Source organism: Dipodomys merriami, unplaced genomic scaffold, assembly GCF_024711535.1.
Source record: "Dipodomys merriami isolate MVZ:Mamm:240054 unplaced genomic scaffold, mDipMer1.0.p SCAF_11, whole genome shotgun sequence".
NCBI classification, from domain to species: Eukaryota; Metazoa; Chordata; class Mammalia; order Rodentia; family Heteromyidae; genus Dipodomys; species Dipodomys merriami.
Genome location: NW_027202382.1, coordinates 31484135 through 31505803, shown reverse-complemented (window position 1 = coordinate 31505803; position 21669 = coordinate 31484135). Strand labels below are relative to the sequence as shown.

Genomic DNA, 21669 nt, shown 5'->3' with positions numbered 1-21669 from the left:
CTAAGACTTAACTAAAGCCACTCAGACTGAGGGTGAAGATCATTCGAAGTCACCATGTCTCTTTGTTCTCAGCCTTTTTTGTGGGAGCCTCTGGATGCCTGTGGGTTAATCACCAAAGCATTACCACATCCAAGCTCCGTTCCTGGACACCTAAACCTTTGTTTAGGAATATCTGAGTACTGGTTAATGGCTGTCTTGACCACACTGGCCTATTCAAGAAAGGTCAGAGGAGTGATTTTTCACTTAAAAACATCTGTGTCATGATAGAACAAAGATTTTCTCTCAAATTCACAAAATGAGGATTCCTGCCCCCCACTCCAGGTTATTTGTTTGTTTGTTTGTTTCCTCCCACCTCTAGTTCTTCCAACTAATATCTCTCTGTGATAGATTGTATTTGAGATGAGGTGCAAGTCACATGACTTCTGTGAGCTCTGCTAGATGTCAAGATGATCAAGAAGAGAGGTGCCTTTACTTGTGGGTCCTGATCTTTACTTCAGACTTTGAGGTTCTCCGATAGGACCTGGGTCCTATTTGTTCCTGATAAGGATACAGGGATCTTTCTTTCTGAGTTGCTTCCAACTTAATTCTTCTTGAAAGAAAGCTGCAGAAGGTACCCCATAGTGATGTGTGCAACAAGCAAGAGGCCAGGAGTTGCTGAAGCCGGCTTTCCAGCTTGAACAGGGACTCTCTCATGATTCAGGACCAGGGTGGCATTTCTCTCTGGCCTACCACATTAGATTTCAGAGTTTGGGGATCATATCATATTTGTAATGAACAAAAACTATGGGGGTTAGGGCTTTGTTCCTCAGGTACTCAGGGGACACGCTAACTTACATAGCCTGTCCACCCATCGGCTGAGTATTTTGAGGGACAAGAGCCTTCTGGAATGATGCCTTTCCTGCTGATGGTCCTGGCCAGGGCAGTGCATGTCTGTCTGTGCACACCATGTTGAAGCAGCGGCTCTGAAATGTGGTTCTTGGGATCTGCTGCACCATGATTTGAGATCCACAATGTGAACTCCTCCACAACCCTTTCGTTGGCCATTTTCCTGACCCTTTTGCTCAGCAGTGGAAGGCACACGCATCTGAAGGTGACGAGGATATCAACTGGAACCTCAGACTCTGTTCTTCACTGACTGCATCTTCTTGAACACAATGCTAAGTCCACATTTCTCCACATGGAGAAATGTGGAGTGTGTGTCTTTTGAGAACTAAAAGAGCCTTTGCAAATGTTTGGACATCCTATACATGAAAGACATTCAATTAACTTTCACTCTTCATCTTTCCTTCCTTCCTGGCCTCCACTGAGAACCAGGCCTGGATTCAAAATGTAAACTCTCTGCCCAACCTCTTAGCCAACGACAGAATTCAGTTTTGTGAGTCTTAATTTATTTGTCTGTAAACCAGTGAATATTACAGAACCACTTTATGAGGTGGTTGGCAGGTTTAAAGGTACAAAGCCAGTATGAAGATCCTGACACAGAGCTACTATCCTGAGAATTATCCACATGCTTCTCGTCATTATCAGCTTATTATGAATGGGTTTTTATTCTATTGTCATTTATTATTACTTGCTATTATCTTTTAAAATTCTACATCCCCCTTCCCTTTTCCTTTTACTGCTCCTGTTTCCTTCTTGCTTGCTTTCTCCTTCATGCCTTCCTCACTGGACTCTCATTGGGAGATTTCTCTAAAGATGAAATGGCAGGCTTAGCACTTCTATCCATCCCACAAGGAGGGCCTCGTCCAGACTTCATGTTTCCCCTAATCACAGGAGTCAAAGGGCTAGAACCTTTACCTTGAAGTCTGGTCTCCAACACCCCTCTTCCATTTTCTGGACAGAAGTTGTTGGCAAGAAGGAAATGTATTCTTTAATATTTATCATGAGCCTTCTATGTGCCAGATGCTAGAACACACTGCAGAGGACACATCAAAGCACTTATCACCGGGGAGCTAACTTTCTGAGATGGAAGCAGATTCTGGAGGCATGAAGGAACAGAAGGAACGTAAGGTCATGGGTCAGAGGTCAGGGTCACCATTCAAGTCCTCTCCTTCCCCTAAAGGTGCTTACCTCACTTGTCATGTGATGGGATTTCAGAAGTTTCTAACTACTAGGATCACTCCAAGCTCTGACAGGTCTTAGACCCATGAGTTGTAGGTTATCCAGCATATATAATTTCTGACAACATGCTTCAATAAATCTCACATACTTTGAGTATTCCCCATGTACTCTATGTTTGTATTTAAGAAGAAGGGGAGGGGTAAGAATGCAGAAAAATTCATTGTGTAGCCTACGTGAGGGTAGGTGGGGAAATGAAGATACATGATGTTCATGAACTGCTTTGCTGCATTGGTCACTCTTTTGTACAACTACTTGAAGATAATGCTTTTTTAAAAAATAAAATTTTTACAGAAATACTTAAGAGACAAATGAATTTTTAGATGTTCATCTTAAATTTGGTATAAAAAGGCAGCACAAACTCAAAGGCAGCTTTGCTCAGGCTTTGGGGATAAGTCTACACGTGTCAGAAGAGTGAGGGGTGCAAGTGAGCTGAGCTGTGGGAGGACACGTACAAGAAAAGCTGTGTACCCTAGATCCGGAAGGATGGTTAAGCCTTAAAGAGTTTAGAGGCACAAATGATAGTAATGACAGGTAGAAGGACACCCCCCCCAGGCCTAACAGTGACCCCAGTTCACCCAATCTGCCTAGAACATGCCCCTCAGGCAATGGATTAAAAAGAAAAGCTGATACTGACTGTACAAGGCCTAGTCTGCTCAGGCTGTTGGATTCCATTGACCAAGGAGAACAAACAGAAAGCTTAACAGATACGAGATCACTGAAGCCAATTTTTCTTATCACAATGGAGAATGTAATCCAAAGGCAAACATCCTGCAATTAGAATGAAAGCAGATGTAAGATAGCCATTACAAAAATAGATTAGTATGTTATATATCTCAATCTGGGGAAAAGAAAATGTCATTTTAAAATGTATTCCAAGGATTGAGGGCATGTCTTAAATGGTAGAGTGCTTGTCCAGCAGTGTGAAGTTCTGGGTTGAGTCTCCAGTACTAAAAAGAAGGAAGGGGAAGAAAGGAAGGAAGGAAGGAAGGAAGGAAGGAAGAAAGGAAAGAAGGAAGGAAGGGAGGGAGGGAGGGAGGCAGGGAGGGAAGGAGGGAGGAAAGAAAGAAGGGAGAGAGGTGGGAGGGAGGGAGGGAGGCAGGGAAGGAAGAGAGGGAAGGGAGAGAGGGAGGGAGAGAGGAGTGAGAGAAAAAGAAAGGAAGAAGTGAAGGAAGGGAGGGTGAGAGAAAAAGAAAGAAAAAAAAGGAAAGGAAGGAAGAAAGAAGGAAAGAAAGGAAGGAAGAAAGAAGGATAGAGGAGAAAAAGAGGAAAAGAGGGGAGAGGGGAGGAAAGGAAGACAGAAGGAAGGAAGGAAAACAGGAAGGAAGGGAGGGAGATAATAGCTTCAGAGCCCCAAATAGCACAATGTTTTCCTGTTCACTGCTCAGAGTAGGGGCCCTTTGTGAACCTTTGCCCCCCTATCTGTGGGAATGGCAGCGTAGGTTCCCCTCCATGTGCTGGCTATAAAGCTCTAATTTGATGAACAGATTTAGGGAGAATTCACTCTAATATACCCAATGTAGTTCCAAGTATTTCCATGTACTATCTTATGGAATCCTCACAATCTCATTTAATTATGTTAGCGTACAGATGAGGAGACTGAAGAGACTTCATTGCCTGAGACCTCATTGTATGTGACAGTGATGAAATGTGATATCAGCTAAACCTACTCTACCCAATAGAGCAGCCCATGGTTTCCATGGAGCTGTCTCAATTTAAATGAATGATTGGAAATTAAAAACTCAGCGGCTCCATTTCATGGGTCCTGTTTTAGGGCTCCGTGTCACGTAGGTAGGTGGCTGCACTACCATGTCTGCACTACCAGACACTGGATGGCTGGTTTCCAACCTGGGCTCAATAATGAGACAGTTCTGTCTTTTCTGGAGCTCACTCCTGACCATGGTTTCCTGATGAATTTCAGTGAATCTCCTCCCTCTTGTTGCATCCCAGTCTTATTCCTCACATCTCTTGCTGCCAGGCAGCCGCATGGTATCTGTGGGCACCACTCACAGCCCTGAAATCTATGTCTGCCAAGCCCATGCCTTGCCCAGAGGCCTCTGTCCCAGGAAGAAAAGAAACACAAGATGTCAGCCCAGTGTCCCTTTCCACCAACCACATGTAGCTGAGGGAAAGGCCCCAGGGAGGTTCCGATACAGGAAAGAGCCTCTCAGCCAGGGATCCTCTCTTAAGCCTCTTGGAGTCCATTTCTCCCTGGAAAGAGAACACACACGAATGTATCCAGGACCTCCTAGAGCTTGGATCAGGCTGAAGATCTAGGCAACTTTTAAGAAACCCATGGATGGGGTAGAAGAGGAGTTAGGAAGCTCTCTATGGTCTGGTTCTACAGACAACACATTTAGGATCATGTTCAAAAGGAAGAGTGGAGAAGAACAGAGTGTATGGGGTAGACGGTTCTGCAAAACAAACACAATGAAATAAGTATACACATCTACACAAACAAACAAACAAAACCCTATGCCCAGCTGAGTCCTACCTCCCCGCGCTGGGGCCTGGCTTGAGAAAGTTTACTTTCAGATGAGAGAAATGAGCGTGTGGTTTTGGGGACAGAATTCAATACTGCCAAAGGAGCGAGCTCAGCAAGCTTCACTGGCTCTTACTTCCTAAGTGCATTACAGCCCCCAGAGAGTGAATGCTGCTTACATTTTTTACATGTTTCTCGGGTACAGAACATGAAACTAAATTACACAGCAAAGGGCATGTTGGCTACAGGCCGGCGACCCCACTTAAAACAAAACAATAATACAGAGAAAACAAGAACTGAGAAGGATCTGAAGGGGAGTCTGAGCAAATGACAGGGATGGAAGAAAGGTGTCTGGTTCTGAGGTTGAGATTAAGACAATGGGGTCAGGATGGGTCCGGCTCAGAGGAAGAACTGGTATGGATGCCAGGAGTATGTCTGCTCTACATCAAAACCAGAAGAGCAGGGTGCTACTGGCTCACACCTCTAACCTTATCTACTCAGGAGGCTGAGATCTGAGATCATGGTTTAAAGCCAGCCTGGGCAGGAAAGTCTGTGAGACTCTTATCTCCAAAGAATCACTAGAAAACCAGAAGTGGTGCTGTGGGTCAAAGTGGTAGAGCACCAGCCCTGAGCAAAAGAGCTCAGGGACAGTGCCCAGGCCCTGAGTTCAAGCTCCATGACCTACAAAACAAAACAAAACAGATCCCTACTTATCCTTGGGCTTCAAGAGTCCATGAGCCAGGCCCTCACTGCTGCACACATCCCTTCCTCAATCAAGCAGTGAATACATTTTTGTGACATCCTTGCAAATGCTAAGCTGACCCTCCTGTGCTTTCCATTCTTAACAAAATTTTGCTCCTCCTCCAAACTTAGTTTACTCAGATACAACACTCTTTAGCAGGACTGTGAACTGGCATGAATTAGATGACCAGTCAGAAGCAGGAGTGTACATTTAATATATGTTAGCTCATTGGATCCTAATGATTACCTCAAAGTGATAGCCCATCCTTTGTACAGATGGGGAAAATTGAAATTCAAAAGAAAGGTGAAGTTGGGTGAATGAAGGTAAACATGGTTGAAATAGTTTGTTTGCATGTATGAAAATAGAACAGTGAGGCCAGCTGAAGTTGTGCTAGGATAAGGGAGAGAATGGTTGAGGGGGTGAACTGATCAGGTTGTACTGTAGACATGTCTGAAAGGTCACCATGAGGCTCTCCTTGCATAACTAATGTATGCTAACACACACACACACGAATTAAAATGAAGAAGTCTTTTGCCAGCTGCCACACAAATGACAAGGAACAACATACTAGGTCTTTTCTGGTTCCAAAGGTTACACTTCTCTTGCAACAAATACTGTTCATGCATATCACAGTTTATTTAGTTTTCCCAAATGCCCGAAGGAAAAGAAGAAGAATTGCATGGATAACTCTCCATTCCCTCAAAGCCCTTCCTCTTCAAAGCACAAACCTCTAAGGTTATCCATATATCATGCAGACTTTTGCTAACACTTGTCTTATCTTAGTATGGGACCTCATATAAGCCCTCCCTTTCTAACAAGGTTCAGGATTTCCTACTTGGGGACAGTGACTGTATAGCTCATTTCAACATCAGCCCCTAACTGGGAGTGATGCTTTTGATAGCATAAGTTCACTAAGCATTCGACTGATTTTGAATCCGAAGGGTAGAATCATTGTATAACAGAGTGGGGACTGGAGAGATTCAAGGGAAGCTGTTAAAACAAAACAAAACTTTAATTAAATGAAGTAAGACCAAGTGACTCTTAAAGTCTCCCTCCCCTTACATTTTGGTCCCAGAAGACCATTTATACATACATATATATATATATATATATATATATATATATATATATATATCATATGTTGTCTCTAATTGTATCTGTCCTTCAGCTGACAAAACTTCACACGAAGGCAGAGTGTTTCTGTGAAAAAATAAAATCTGTCATCTGTCATTATGAGGACAAACAGGTTTCTGAAGCAACTTCCTTGACAAGCACTTGCTGCCTAGATGTCATTACTGCCCTCTTACAGATCAGGGAGTCTATTAAGGCAAAGAGCCCTGACTTGTCCAATGCTACACAGCCACAGTGAATGATGGAACTCAAGAGTTGGAAAACAGGTGGATCTGCTCCCAAACCTTATTTAATATTTGTTTGCTTTCAAAGCTCCCATTGCTCAATATTTAGACTGAATACTGAGGCCAATTATAATATCTGGATTTTCTTTTTAAAAGTACAGCTTTCTTACCTTTAAGTAGTGGTAACAAAGAAGCTGCCATTCAATAAAGCAGTTTATGAATATAATAATGCCTCTTGATCAATGCCACCTCTTTAATCATTCTCCTCCATCTTTGCCAATCCTACCCTTTCCCTCAAATTTCTTAATTTTGTAGGATATCCATCGAATTTCATGCCTCTTATTCTCCCCTGCTCACCTTCCTTCCTCTATTCATTTGTCTCATTTGTCTGGCTCAATTACCTATTGAAGGAGAGAATGAGTGGAAGACAGAGGGAAGAAAGAGTCAGGGAGAGATGTGGGTAGACCTCTTTTCTGGAATAGCTATTGGATTTACACACCCCTATGATCTGCTTTTTCCTTTTCAGACTTCGAGTGTCCCCACATCAATGGGGCAGACTGTATCTGACTATGGTATTTTCTGTTCTGTTTCCTTAGATGACTTGCACATGTACCATTGAAAAACTATTCACAAACCACCAGGATGAAGCACATCCCCAGGGCATTTGGGAAAACTGCTTGGAATCTACTTCTGCATTTCAGTGTGTTCCCTTCGCCTCTCTTCCCTCCCCACCACTGGCAGTGGCTATCCCACATCACTAATGAGAAGAGCTGAATGTTTTTGTAAAGGCCGGGTGGGTAGGGAAGGGACAGGCAGACCTTGGAACAGAGACCTCAGCACTGAGAGTTGAGGTCAAGATTTCTCCACGCTCTTCGCAAATAATATTATCTAAATAGGATTGAGTAATTGCTTCTCACTGCAAAATTTCCAAGTCAAGTTATTTATATGGAATGTCAGCAACCAGGTGCAAGAAGAGACAGAAGTAGAACGAAAGGTTTCATAAGTGAAGGCAGTTCGTCTCCTTGTGAGAGAGGAAGAGAAAGACTTCTCTGTATGCTTGTTATGAAATAGATGGGAAATTATATGCTTCGAATCCCCAGCATGTGCCTGGCATGCAGGAGGAATTCAATAAATGTTACTCCTTTTCCTCACACGATAGCACCTGAACATGTTAATCTGTTATTTTAAAACTTTGGAAAAGCTTTCTATAGCTCCCAGAATGAAGTCTAAATTCCAATCATCTGCAGGATGTCTTTGAGTGACGTTTTCAGCTCCTATGTCTTGACTTTTACTACATTTCTCACCACCCCTTTGGTATCTGTCTCCCTCTTCCGCTATTTTTAGGGTGTACTCCCTGTCCAATCCCCCCGTTTATCCTTTGAATTGTTCCTCAGCTATCATTTCCCCAGGAAATGTCTCCCTTGGAGTTTCCCCTCCTACACTGCATGGTAAGGGCATGTGGAAAGATTGCTTAGTCATGTCTTACAATTTGGATATGAAATTGCTTCCACAGGCTCAGGTGTTGGGAGCCTAGGTTCCAGATAGTGGACCCAGCTGGGAGGTGGGGCGTAGATGGAAGAAGTTGGTCCACCCAGGGTAGATCCTTGGGGTGTTTTGTCCCTGGTCCCTCCCTGTCTCCCTGTCTCTGTTTCCTGTCCACATGTACCTGACACCATGATGTTCTTCCCAAGCAACCATAGGCTGAACCCTCCAAAACCATGAGCCCAAATAAATCTTCCCCATCTGAAGTTGTTTAGGTCAGATATTCTTTCACAGCAAAGAGAAAACTAACCAACACACCCTATGTCTAGAGAGCCGCAGGGAATCGAGCCCCTATCCCTAGAGACAGGAATGAGGAGGTCAGGGAGGAATAACCTCTGCTGTCCTGGCTCAGAGTTGGTGGCCATGAAAGAATGTACACATCTTGTGATTCTCTTATCCTGGTTTCTCAAGGTTTCCTGTGTATGGTTTGAGACAAACCATAAATTATGTAGTTTCTTCTTCAATCTACAATTACCCTATTTGTGCTTCTCTCTCTTTCCCTCTCTCTCTCTCTCTCATGCTCCAGCAACAATTAAACATACATTCCAGAACCTAAGAAATCTGTTTTACATGTAAGAGATGCAACTTTAAACACTTTCTATGTTTCTTCTATATTTCCATAGACTACACACATTTAGAAGACTCTCAATAAGGCATGGCTCCACCTAAAAGAATGGAGACCAAATCGAGTGTCAGTGGCTATGTCTGCAGCCCTAGCTACTCAGGAAGCTGAGATTTGAGGCTCACAGTTCAAAGTCAGCCCAGGAAGGAAAACTCTATGAGATACTTATCTCCAATTAACCACCAAAGGGGCAGAGGGTGTGGGGGGGAAGCTAGGAGAAGAGTTGTGGCTCAAGTGGAAGAGCTCAAGCCTTGAACAAAAAAAGCTAAGGGACACAAAGCCTCAGTAATCACACACACACACACACACACACACACACACACACACACACACACACACAGAATGGAAAGGAACAGATGGAGATCTCAGAGGCAGAGTGGAAGGAATGGAAGTATTTGGGGATTTGGGGTACTGGTGAGGGAGCACACCCACTCTCTTGGTGTTGCTGAAATGCATTATCACTTCCAGAAAGACACCAGCTCTTCCCCCTCTTCTTACACAGCAGTGATGGAAGCAGGTATGAATTGCTTCATCCTGAACTCAGGTTCCTATTAGAAACAATGGGTTCAGCCCCCTCCAGCCAGGATCCCCAAAGCAAGTCCTTCTGCTGTCTGAGTCTTAGTGTCCTCATCTGTAAAGTGAGAACATTAATGACTGTTTCTGTAGTAGCTGTAGTAAGATTCAAGGAATTTGGTGCAGAGCCCAGAGGAACTTGGTAAATGCTATTTTTATAATCTATCTGGGTTCTTCTGAAAGTGGGCAAATGACTTATCCATTCATCCCTGCAGGCTGAGTAAGGTTGATTGGAGGGAAAATCCCTCTGGATCTCATGCTCTCTCATGGTTGACTACTGTTTCTAGTTGGGCAAACCCTGTTGAAACTAGAAGTGCTCTGAGGGCAGCAAAAGGCTCAGGACTTCCTTAGAACTTCTCAAAGTGCCTACTACAACTCTGAGTGTGCAGCAAACAGTGACTGATGGGATTCTGATGAAGTCCACATCATGATGATGAGGCTCCTCTGCTGTGTGGCTCGTCATGGCCAGATCTAGGTCAAGGAAGCTAACATGATTGAGATAGAGCAGTGACATTTGTACTACTTCAGAAGTACAACACTATCACTTAGTGTTTCTCTGCCTCTTTGCTGTTCACCAGCTAGATGTTATCTACCTTAACTTCTACTAGGTAGATACTATCATCTCCATTTTGAAAGGAGCACCATGAGATTCTCAGAGGAACAACTTACTCAGAAGTTAAGGAAAAGCCAATTGGCCATAATTTCCACCAAACTACATTATCCCCCATTCTCTCTTTTATATTTCTTAAATGCAAGATTTAAATAATTTTTTTTCAATCAAATTAAGAGATAGATTATTTTCATTGAGTGCTGGGGATAAAACTTAGGCTCTGGGCCTTATACTATATCTCCATCCAACTTAAAAAATGTTTGTGAAACAGAACATCATATTACCTTTTGTCAGTGTTGGGTTTCAAACTTAGGATCTTACCACCTCTGCCTCCTGAGTATCTGGGATTACAGGCATGTACTACCTAGATCTTTATAACACCTGGCATAGTATTATGGTCACAGCAAAGAATAGATAATAGCCACTCAAACTGAAGTGAGACACAACAGAGATGACCAATAATGGGTTTACAGGGGTTCTGCTTTCTCCTGTTCCATGGTGGAAACTTCCACAACACTCTATTCTAATGTGGATAGATCTCATTCTTAGGAAAGTTTTCCTTTACTTTGGTCCTCAAACTACTGTCTGAGAAAGGGATAGTCTAAATTTTATCCTCAGAGGATTAACCAAATTCAATGGTCTTTTGACCGAGGATCTGCAATGCCTAAGAGAGAAACTATAAATTCCTGATTGTCTTGGGTCTTCTACCTCCTCCTCAGGTCATTGCCTGTTGGCAGGAGAGCCAGGAGGAAATCAGCTTTGGTTAAAAAAAAATGTTAGGGGTGAGAGCAAAAAGAAGAAATATCTGTATCATATCCTGGCAGCCTTTGTTCTAAAGCATTAGAACAATGTAAAACACGGAGACAAAATAAGAACTAGACAAGATCTTTGCAAGCACTTAAGCCAAACCATTTCTGAGATCTCTAGAAGAGAGATAACATGATTCATTCAATTCAATTCCATTTTTTTTTTGCTGGGGGATGAGGGGTGGCGGTAGGCAGTTCTGTCTCAGGAACTTCTTGATTGCAGCTGGGCCCAGATAGTACCTGGCCAAACTATCCAAAGAATGTCTCTTATTATAGGATGTTCAGCCCAGTTTGTACAACCAGGAAGTTTTGATACTTCTGATAATATTCAGATATGAGATTTAGCATTCAGGATTAGCTTTATTCTAACCACATTTGGGGATCTGGTTCAAGAACAATGGATGAAAAGAACTGGAAATCATGAAATGTTGCAGGCATATGTAATACCCAAAGTGAAGTTTTAATCAGTATTCTAGAACTCACAACACTAAGAATGTTGCTCATTCGCAGTAGCCGTGAGAGCCTCAAGACTCAATCTGATGAGGCTTTTGCCTTTGGATGAAATTCTCACACCTACATCTTATACTGTGACAAGGTCAGGAGCTGTGTTTTCACACTTCTTTGATGTCTTCTACAGGTTCTGTCATAGAGGTGGCCACATAGCTCCAATAAGTACTTGCACATATCATTTTTACAGGATCAAGGAAAGGCAGAGCTTTGGGTAAATTAGATTATAAGGGTCTCCATTCCTCAAGTTTAAAAAGTGTCCTAGTAAACAGCAAGGGCCATGGAATAGTGTCAGTCTGTGCAGAAATGGGAGTAGCCTGGGTTTGAAGATGCTTTGATACTGACTTGTTCCCTTGCTCTGTTCCCTGGTGTTTGCTTTGGTCACCCTCTGTTTCTGAGCTGCTATGGGGACCTATTCATATATGAATTTGTATGTCTGGGTGAGAGGGGAGAGAAGAAAGGGAGGAGAGGGAGAGAAGGAGAAGAAGGGAGGGGAGGGCAGGACAAAGAAAGGGGGATTTGGAGGAAGATGAAGGACACGTGGTACACCTTCCAATTCTGTTCTTAAGCTCAACTTCTAAGAACCTCCAAGCCCCCTCCATGTCATAACAACTTCACTATCTTCACTGGAGGCCCTGACAGGGTGAAAATTAACTACCAGTCTCCTTTAATCACTGAACAATATAATGAAGGGCAGAGTCCTACTTCCTTTTCCTCTCTGCTGTTGAAAGGGAGCTATCCTTCCACTTTAGGAATAGTCTTTCTCCTGAATCATGCAGGATTCGTATGGTTTTGGAAATGCAAATGTGAATGTGTGTGTTTGCATCATATGCATATGTGTACATGGGTGTCCATGTTTGCCCATGTGTGCATGAGGGTAGGGGCAAGTATACTCACTCATGATATCTAAGCATTTGCTCTCAGAGGAAGAATTCAGAAGACTCTTGCTCTGCACCTCCCAGGACACCCTCTGCCTGCCAGGCCCCACACCTAGTCTGTACTGATATTCTCTCCCTTGACCCTGTATTCTCCAGTGAGCTGATCTCATTATGGCAAATTTAGTTACAGCTGAAGTCTCCTTGTAACAAAGATTATGTCCAAACCCAGAGTAATGGAACCTAGTCGATTTCATTAAAATAAAATTGGTTACAATGAATAATTCAATAGGGATGATTTTGTATCCTCATCTCCTCTTTGTAAATCGAAGAGCTAGTATTTATAATGATTTTTTTAATTGGATTTTTGTTTAGGAAGAGATAATCACCCATAATTCCTGACAGCCCTTTCCTTACAAGAGTGGAATAATTGTCCCATGAAGCCTCTTTTCAAATGCTAAGACTGGAAAATTCTTTCTCTCCTTTGCTCAGATCAGTAACAATAAGCTCTGGGTGATTTTAAGGCACAGCTGCTACCTCAACATTTTTTTTAATGTGAGGTTCCAAATGCATTAATAATTCCCATGTTGGAGTGATATTTTTAAGCATCTCTAGGAAATGGATGCTACTACTGATTTGGATTTCCTCGACATTCCATGTGATCAGAGAAGTGATACCTGAGCTATTCTCTCAGTGTCATTTGCACGTGTGTGTGTTTACAGTCAAGAAAACAGACATTTTCTGAGCATCTAGTTTAATCTAGATTCTGTGCTTAAAGACAAGGGACAGAGATGAGTGGACCTCAAACTGATTCACAAGGAAGTGACAGGGTTCTGAGGGAAGCAAGAGAACAAACAGATAGAGTTCAGGGTGAAGTTGCAATCACATGGTGGAGGTGAGGCGTGAGGAGAAGGTGAACCCTGACCCTTCCTTCTTGCGTGCATTCATTCATTATTCCCTAGGCTGGGATGAGGGGCGCCATGTTCCCATTTATTTCTACCATCCTCAGGGCATTCAGACACAAATGTAAATAAATAAATAATAAGCAAAATGATAACATAATGGTCAAACAAATGCAAAATTAAAAAAGGAGTCAAGGAAGTGTTCCTATCTTGTACTTCACCCAATGAGTCTTCATTTGGCCCAAGAGAAGGGCATTCTTCTCTTTCATCAAGAAATATCTGGGAAATATGGCTTAGTTGGTACTGGGCTGGATAGCTGGAACCACTGTGTCAGGTCTCTAAGACATATGAGTTTCAGGAGAAGGCAGGTGGCTTGTTCACCAGGATAATTAGAAAGGGGGCTCTGGGGAAGTCATAGCCATCCCCAACATCATACAAGCTCTGGTGGCCCCAAAACTCTCACTCCCTCAACTATGCTGTCAGTCCCCTGTGGGAAAAACATAGCAAATAAATAGTCCATGAGGGGACTGAGGAATGAGTCATAGCTTCTTAGAAGTGTAAAGATCCTTGGAGATCATCAAGCTCAACTACTCTCCATTTCAAAGATGGAAAGAAACATAGAGCCCAGGAAGGTGGGGAGACCAACACAAGGCCATACAACATATGATGATAGAGTTATACCCTTAAAGTAGAAAGCACCTCCTTAAAAGTGTGAATTCCTCAGATAGATTTGTCATTACCCCCATCCCCCCACTGAGTTCCAGTAGTCCAGCCAGAGTAGAGTTCTTTTCCACAAAGGAATTATAGTAGGGAAGGACAAAAGAGGCTAGTCATTACCTCCATTACTCTGGTGTTTCCTCAGCTGGCCACTGTATTTCTAATTCTTTACAAATGGTACCCAAGAGGTCAAGAGGCACTGATATTACATGTAGCTAAAGATATGCTCATGTGGTCACATCCAATGGCATCATATCTGTAAGGTGGGCATTTCTGGCAAGCACAGAAGAGGTTCAGAGCATCTTCAGGAGGTGTGTAGGGGGTGGGACCTTACCTGGGATGCTGCTGGCTGTCCGATGACAACCCAGCCTGGGCACTGCTGGTCTTGATGGGAAACTGAAGCGTTGGATGCCCATTGATCCAGGAACCCATGGGGCGTGTAGACACCGCAGTCTTTAATGCTAGTCTTTTGTTCAAACTCTTCACATACCCCATCTCCATCATGGAAATAGCACCGGCTGGGCTCATCTGTAAGAGATGGATATACAAGGAGAGAGAAAGATAAGTACTTGTTAATTGGTCTCAACCATCAGCAGTCGATATGGGAGCAGTCCACCAAAATCATGAATGCTGTCTAGGCTATCATTCATTGTTAGTCACAATAAAATATCCCTCTGCCTTAAGAAAAAAGGGAAATCTTGCCATAGGTAACAGCATAGGCTGTTCTAGATGGAAACAATCAGAATTTCAGTTAAACACTAGGTGAATTTCTAGGATGTTTGATTATCTGATAAAATGGTCATAAAATGGTTTAGGGGCAGCAGACTGCTGAGTATCTTCTAAGCTCAACAAATCCCTTGTTTATTTCTGTAAATAGTTCACATAGTGAAATATTATGGAAAGAGCCAGAATCAATCAGTTCCTTATAGTTCAGTTATTGAAGGATAGCCATGAACCAGCTGAGATTTCCTATAACTACTAGCATGCTGGGCACTTTAAACATGGAAAGACCACAGGACTGTGACAGTGGCTTTGGCCTTCTTAGAGATCTAATAACTCAGGTCTACTCTAAGAGTGACCAGACATAAATCCAGACTTCACTCTCTAAAAGCCAATAAAGAAGACTGCAAAGAGAAAGAGTTTTGACCTGGGGCAAAGCCAGATTCAAATCAGGACTCAGTGACCCAGAAGGTGAATCTCTCTAAGTTTCCATTTTTCTCATCCAAACAAATAAATCAATGAGATAGGATATTCACCCAGCATTGTTACCATGATTGTGTGAAATAACATGTATAATGTCAGCTCCTTTCCACATTTTATGCAGAACAGAACTGAGAGCTGAGGCTGGGACAGCACCTGCTTCCAGGTCACAGAGAAAGCTGGCAACAGAGTTAGAAGTAAGAGGCCAACTTATTATGCTTAGAAGTGAGAACTTCTCTACACGCTGGATATATAAGCTATGTTCAGGTTATGAACATACAAGCTCTGATGCCTAAAATCAGGAGGTTGCCTGGCTTTGGTTCCTCATTTCTCCTCTTCTTCTTCTATGGTGAAGATAAATAGGGAGGGATTATATATAATGATTATATAAAGTCTATCCTCTAAAATGACTCATTTCTTCCGCAGAGAACCTTCAGTGTGAAAGACAGTTGAAACTACAGGTAAACTCATACAAAAAGGCCAACTTCTTCTTTAAAAAATACATTTAATATGGTAATAAATCTGCTTGGAACCAGCAGAGCCTGAGAATAATGAGAATGGAGATAGGGAAAGGCGGACACAGTAGGAACATAAGAGCACAGGTAGATAGATGGGCAAATGGATGATAGGCAGCAAGGCAAAAATAAAGTTGAAAGAGAAAAGAACAATAACAAAAGAGGGCAATGAAAGAGAAAGGGACACAGAGAGAGAGAGGGACAGAAAGAGAGGGAGAGAGAGAGAGAGAGGGAGGAAGCATGCTTCTTTTCTTCTCCAAGATTCTGCTGACAGAGCTATTTGTGAGTCTCTTTTAAAAATAACATCCTTGGACTCTACTATTCAGGTTTTCTTGTCACTGGAGTCCTGGGAGCCTCACAGCTCCATCTGCCAACCTTCGTCTGGGGGATTCTTTCTCCTTCTCTACTCCCTCTCCACTCCCTCTGCCCCAACCACTGAAGAGAACAAGATAAGGAATGGAATACAAATGTGTGGCCCAGGAAAAACAAAGACAGTAGCAAGAGAACAACCAAAGTGGCCTTCTCTTTTTTGTCACGTTAGTTTCTTTGGCATTCCCTAAAGGCTACATGCTGGACACTGAGTGGGTTGCAGTGAAGAGTCTGAAGTCATTAGCAAGGTCTATCATCTTACTACCTTGCCTTTCATGTACCAGCTAGAAGACCTTAATGATATGCTCCACTGGGTGAGGAGTGTGAATACTATATCACACACACACACACACACACACACACACACACACACACCACAAAATTTCAATAAGTAGTTGTACGGGGCTGTGTGTGTGTGTGTGTGTGTGTGTGTGTGTGTGTGTGTGTGTGTGTGTGTGTGTGTGTGTGTGTGTGTGTGTGTGTGTGTGTGTGTGTGTGTGAAACAGTAAGGAGGCTTTGAACTCAGGGCCTGGATGCTGTCCCCTACCTAGCTTCTTCACTCAAGGCTGATACTCTATCACCTGAGCTACAGCTTCACTTCCTGATTTTTGGTGGTTAATTGGAGATAACAGTCTCATGGACTTTCCTGCCTTGGCTAGCTTTGGAACACCGATCCTCCTATCTCAGATTCCTGAGAAGCTAGGATTACAGGACTGAATCACCAGAGCCTGGCCTTCAACAAGTATTGGTTGAGTGAATGAATGACTAAGTTTTAGAATCTCTGATGGGCACATTCTTGTTAAAATATCGACTCGATACCCTTTGAAGGAAAAGTTTCTGAGAGACCAGTGGGGGATTGGCTTACAGAGGGGTTTCACTGGGCAGTCTGATCTCTCCATCTAACCCCAATTTTCCCCAGTATGAGGGAACTCTTCATTTCAGCTTCACCCCTTTCCACATGGTGACACATTGAGAAGTCTACTCTATCCAGCCAGGATGTTTGATGTGGGTAGGGCAGCACTGACAAAGTCTGTCCTCCTCAGTTGAGTTTTCATAAGCCAGCAAAGCTCTTTTCCTTTTGGAAGAAATGAGCTCAGCTCCTAGAACTGGAAGCATAGGGACTGTGTGTAAGTGGTCAGACACACTTAATGCAGCCCCTTGTCAACTTAACTTTCCTCTTCATCTGTCTGGAGCCTAAAGATGAAATACCAGCACCGACATTCCTGAAAGGCTCTCAGAGTCATGATCATTGAAGAACATAGGCCAGCTACCTGCAGATAGGGAAGTGAGGCTTTTTGAGCATGGGAGATGGACTCAATTTAGTGGGACTTAATTCGAATCTGTGCTCTTATGAAATGGGCTACCTTCCAAAGGAAGGTGTGGATTTACCTATCTCTCTTCTTGTTCATAAGCTTTTGAGAAATGAGCATCTGCTTCTATTTCCAGCTCAGGGACCAGTGATTGGCATTAAGAAACTCCCTCGGCCCAAAGATTATTATATTTTTCTATTTTTGAAAGACTAGAAAAAAATCATATTTTTAAGTTTAGCTATTTGTTTAGGGTTGAGTCCAACCACAACAAGCTTCGTGCCACATAATTCATCCAAGCACCACCACCACCAAAAGACCAAAAAATGTGCAATCTTTCTATCCAAATAATAGCTTTTTGGAATAGGGACAGTGGTAGTGTCTTAACTTTATGAGGGCAAAGTTTGGGGGGGCGGGGAATCTGGGAGAAGTTGTGCTGGCATGACTTTCTTCTGGAATAGAAATATCTTGACTTCATACTGTCCTTTCTCCCACCCCACCCCGACCCCTAAGGGCTTCATGTCAAGACCAGATTGCTGACCTCATTTAATTCTATTGAAACCAGGGTTTGTGCTTAACCTCTTTGCAAGCAGATCAGCCTACGCAGAGGACAAAAGGCGAGGTGGTGAAGGACTCCTAAAGAACCATGAATCTGCTAACAAGCTTCAGATGCTGACTAGGTCTGCTGAATCTGAGAAGCTGAGTCCCTTTCCGGGTCCTTCTAGGGTTGGCCATACACCAATATGAGCTACAAATTCCTCCTTGAGTCTCATGGAGACAACGAATCATCATCTGACTAGAATATAAGAGAGCCTGGGCTGGCTTTTTGCAGTCACTCTTAACCAGGCATAGAGGGCACCCACAGCCCAGTCTCTCTCTGTACTTGGCCTTCACGATGCCCTCAGATTTGGCTTGGAGTCTTGTCCCCTTACCTTCTTCTAAAATATAAATCTTGTATGTGAAATTGCCTAATGGACTCCAACCAAGTTTGACCTCTCCACGTTGTTTTTAGGACCTTTTGAAGTCCAGGTTCAAATTCCCTGTGTATCCTCAGGTCCAGCTACATGAATTGAGTTCTTTACCAGAATTCACTCCTCACAGGGTCTGTGAGTCAGTGACTATAGTGACAGTCATGGCTTTAGATAGATGGCTTCTCTGAGTTCCAGTGTCCCACAGTGATATCACTACTGACATCTATTTAAAGGCATCTCACAGAATAACCCAAAACAGTGATTTTTTTCCCCCCACAATCCCTTTCCTTCACCTTAGTGGATGACAACACCATTGGCCAACAATGGCCAAACCAAACTTTTCCTGGTCATCTCTCCTATTTCTTTTTCAGTGTGCCCTTTAACACAACATAAAGTCCATCTGCACATCCCAAAGGCTCCTTGAATTGCAGATATTCCAAATCTGCTGCTACCAAATTCAAGTCTCTACTGCTGATGCAATTTCACTAAACAAGTTTCTCTGCTGCTTCTATACGCTTCTCTGGAACATAGCAATCAGGCTGTTCTTAAAATGAAGTTCCTCACTTGAAGCAAGTCAATAATGGCTTCATATCTTATAGGTAACACAATTCAGAGCCTGTATCATGCTCTACAAGGTCCTGTTTTTTGTGACTGTCTAGCTACGATCTTCCTTGTTCACTGTCTTCCATTTATCCAGATAGCTATATATTTAGAAATATCTATCTCTCTCCCTTTCCTTCCCTTTCTCCTTGCTTCCATTCCTCCTTTTCTGGTCTTCCCCCTTGTCTCTCTCTCTCCCTCCTCCTCCCTCTCTCTTCCTTCCTTCTTTCCCTCCCTCCCTCCCTCCCTTCCTTCCTTTCTTCCCTCCCTCCCTCCCTCCCTTCCTTCCTTCCTTTCTTCCTTCCTTCCTTCCTTTCTTTCCCTTTGCTTTCTTTCTTTCCCAGTACTTTTCACTCAGGCCTCACCTTTGCTAGGCTGACATTCTAACACTTATGCCATACCTCCGGCTTGATTTTGTTGCTTATTTGGAGATGAAATATAGCAAGCTTTACTGCCCAAACTAGCTTTGAACTGCAATTCTCCAAGTCTCAGTTTCCTAAGATTATAGGCACGAGCCACTGGCTCCAGACATATTCCAAATTCTTAACACACTAGGAAGCTGAACTTGATGTTCCCTTTCTTTTCCCTTGCTTCTTTTACTTTGCTTTTCTTATGACCTCTTCATTGTTTAGAGGTCAGGTAAGTGTTACTTCCCCAAATAACAACCCTGTTGATTCTATTTCCCCATCATGTTTTATTTTCTTCATTATATTGTTTACTGTCTAAAAATAAGTTTTGGGGACTGGAGATGTAGCTCAGTAGTAGAGTGCTTACATACCACACAGAAGGCCCTGGATTTAATCCCCAGCACCACAAAATTAAACAAACAAACAAATAAGTAATTCTTTCATGTTATATCATCCCCCTAACTCTGTAAGGTACAACTTTCATAGAATCTGTTTCAAAGTGAATCTTTTACTTTTAGATTCAAGAAAACTGATTGGTTTCTATTTAAGAATAAAAAGATAAATTATTGTTGGAAGCTCTTGGGTCCTGAGGCATTGATGTTTGCATCCCTAATACTCAGGAAAGGGTCAGTCTTATAACAAGTACTCAGTAAATCATGAATGAAAAATGTGGAAATCACAGAACTTCTCTAATTTATTTCATTAAAGGTGTATTAAAAGCCAGGTTTGGCAGTCTATGACTCTGATTCTATCACTCAAGAGGCTGAGGTGCTCCAGAAAGACTGTCTCAAAATAACATCATCACAACAAAACAAAAAAGTTGCAAGGCTGATTTGGATCTGTTCTGATTATAATACTATATAAAGGTTTTTATGAAATCATAATTAGAATGAGGTCATAATACAAAATCTAGCACACATTAAGGTAAAAATGTCCAATTCTACATAAACTATTCCATATTTTTTCTGTGAGACATGTATCCCACCATCTGTCTTTGTTTCATTGTTTTATTTTATATCTTAACTGAGTTTGAAAATAAATGGATAGGCTGCCAAATAAAGAGATTTGGCAATCTTTAAGAATCAGAATTCAAATATGCAATTATATCACCTTGAATACACAGCATTTGTTTTAGTGGCTTAAAAATATTCTAAGCAAAGATAGCAATTCTAACAAATAACAATGTAGTCAAGTGAACAGAATATTGAAAGTCTTGAGTGATTTTTGTTCACATCTCTTTGGGGTCCCGATGATGGTCTCTCATGATATGGAGAACAAGGTACAATATGGTACTCTGCTGGGACATGCATGCCACAGAAAATACTTGAATTATATAGAAGCAGACATTCCAAGCACAAATGGAAAGAAGACTGATACCAAGGACTCAAAGTTCTTTCAAAGTATAAGTAGGAAATAAAAACAAAAATTGACTTGGATGATATAAGCTAATAAATGGGAAAGACAATTCAAAATATGGATATGCAAAAAGCAGGCAATAATGGTAAAAAAAAAAAAATAGGCAATCATGAAAGAAACACACTTCAGGTGGAATGCCAGTGATTTGAACTGGATCTCATTTTGATCACCATAAGGTGAGAAGAAAGAAAGAGAGGACAAGGAGAGAGGAAGGAAGAAATGATGAATGAAGGTAGGAAAGAAATAAGGAAGGTTAGGAGGGAGAAAAGGAGAAATGAAAGAAGGGAGGGGGGCGAGAAGGAGGAAAGGAAGGGAGGCAGGCAGGCAGGCAGGCAGGCAGGCAGGCAGGCAGGCAGGCAGGAAGGAAGGAAGGAAGGAAGGAAGGAAGGAAGGAAGGAAGGAAGGAAGGAAGGAAAGAAGGAAGGAAGGAAGGAAGGAAGGAAGGAGAAAATGGAAGGAAAGAATGGAATGAGGGAAGAAATTTCTTTCTCAAAATCCACAGCCTCGTAATGAACAAGGAAACTCTGGAGAGAACAGCTGTCTGCTCATGTACCCTAGGACTTTAGACAAGTCACTTTTCTCTCCAGCTACAGATCTACCTTCTGTAGAATAAAGAATGTTAAATAAGACAGCTTTGTGATTTCCCTTACATTGTATCACTCTAAAAATATATTTTGTTCTTGATTTTCCCCCTCTTTCATTGTTAAACTTTTTAGTCTAAAAATGAAGAAACCTGATCAACAAAGTGAAGACCTTGGATGGTGAGTGTAAGGTCCGCTCCTGGATGGCTAGCAGACTCCACCCTCCTTGCAGCAAAGTCTCCACCCAGTACCTGCGTTACCTAGGCAACTCCGACACCTGGAAGAGGTCACATCTGAATTGGATGTGGCCACACCCTTCTCCGCCCAGACCCTAGATAAGGCCTAGCGCAGTCCCAGACACTCTCTCCCTTCTCTTTTCTAGCTCTCTCTGCTCTTTTCTAGCTCTTTTCTTTCTCTTTCCCAGCCTACTGAATAAACCTACCCCTTACCTG

The 21669-nt window shown here is 42.5% G+C and overlaps 1 protein-coding gene across 1 annotated transcript in view; it reads right to left on the bottom strand.

Moving 5' to 3' along the window:
* The window catches only part of Pappa (pappalysin 1), a 226188-nt gene that overhangs the window by 76318 nt on the left and 128201 nt on the right, over positions 1-21669 (bottom strand). The window contains exon 10 of the mRNA XM_070012448.1: positions 14186-14379. Within this exon, the coding sequence (XP_069868549.1) occupies positions 14186-14379 (194 nt within the window). The remainder of the gene's footprint in view (positions 1-14185; positions 14380-21669) is intronic.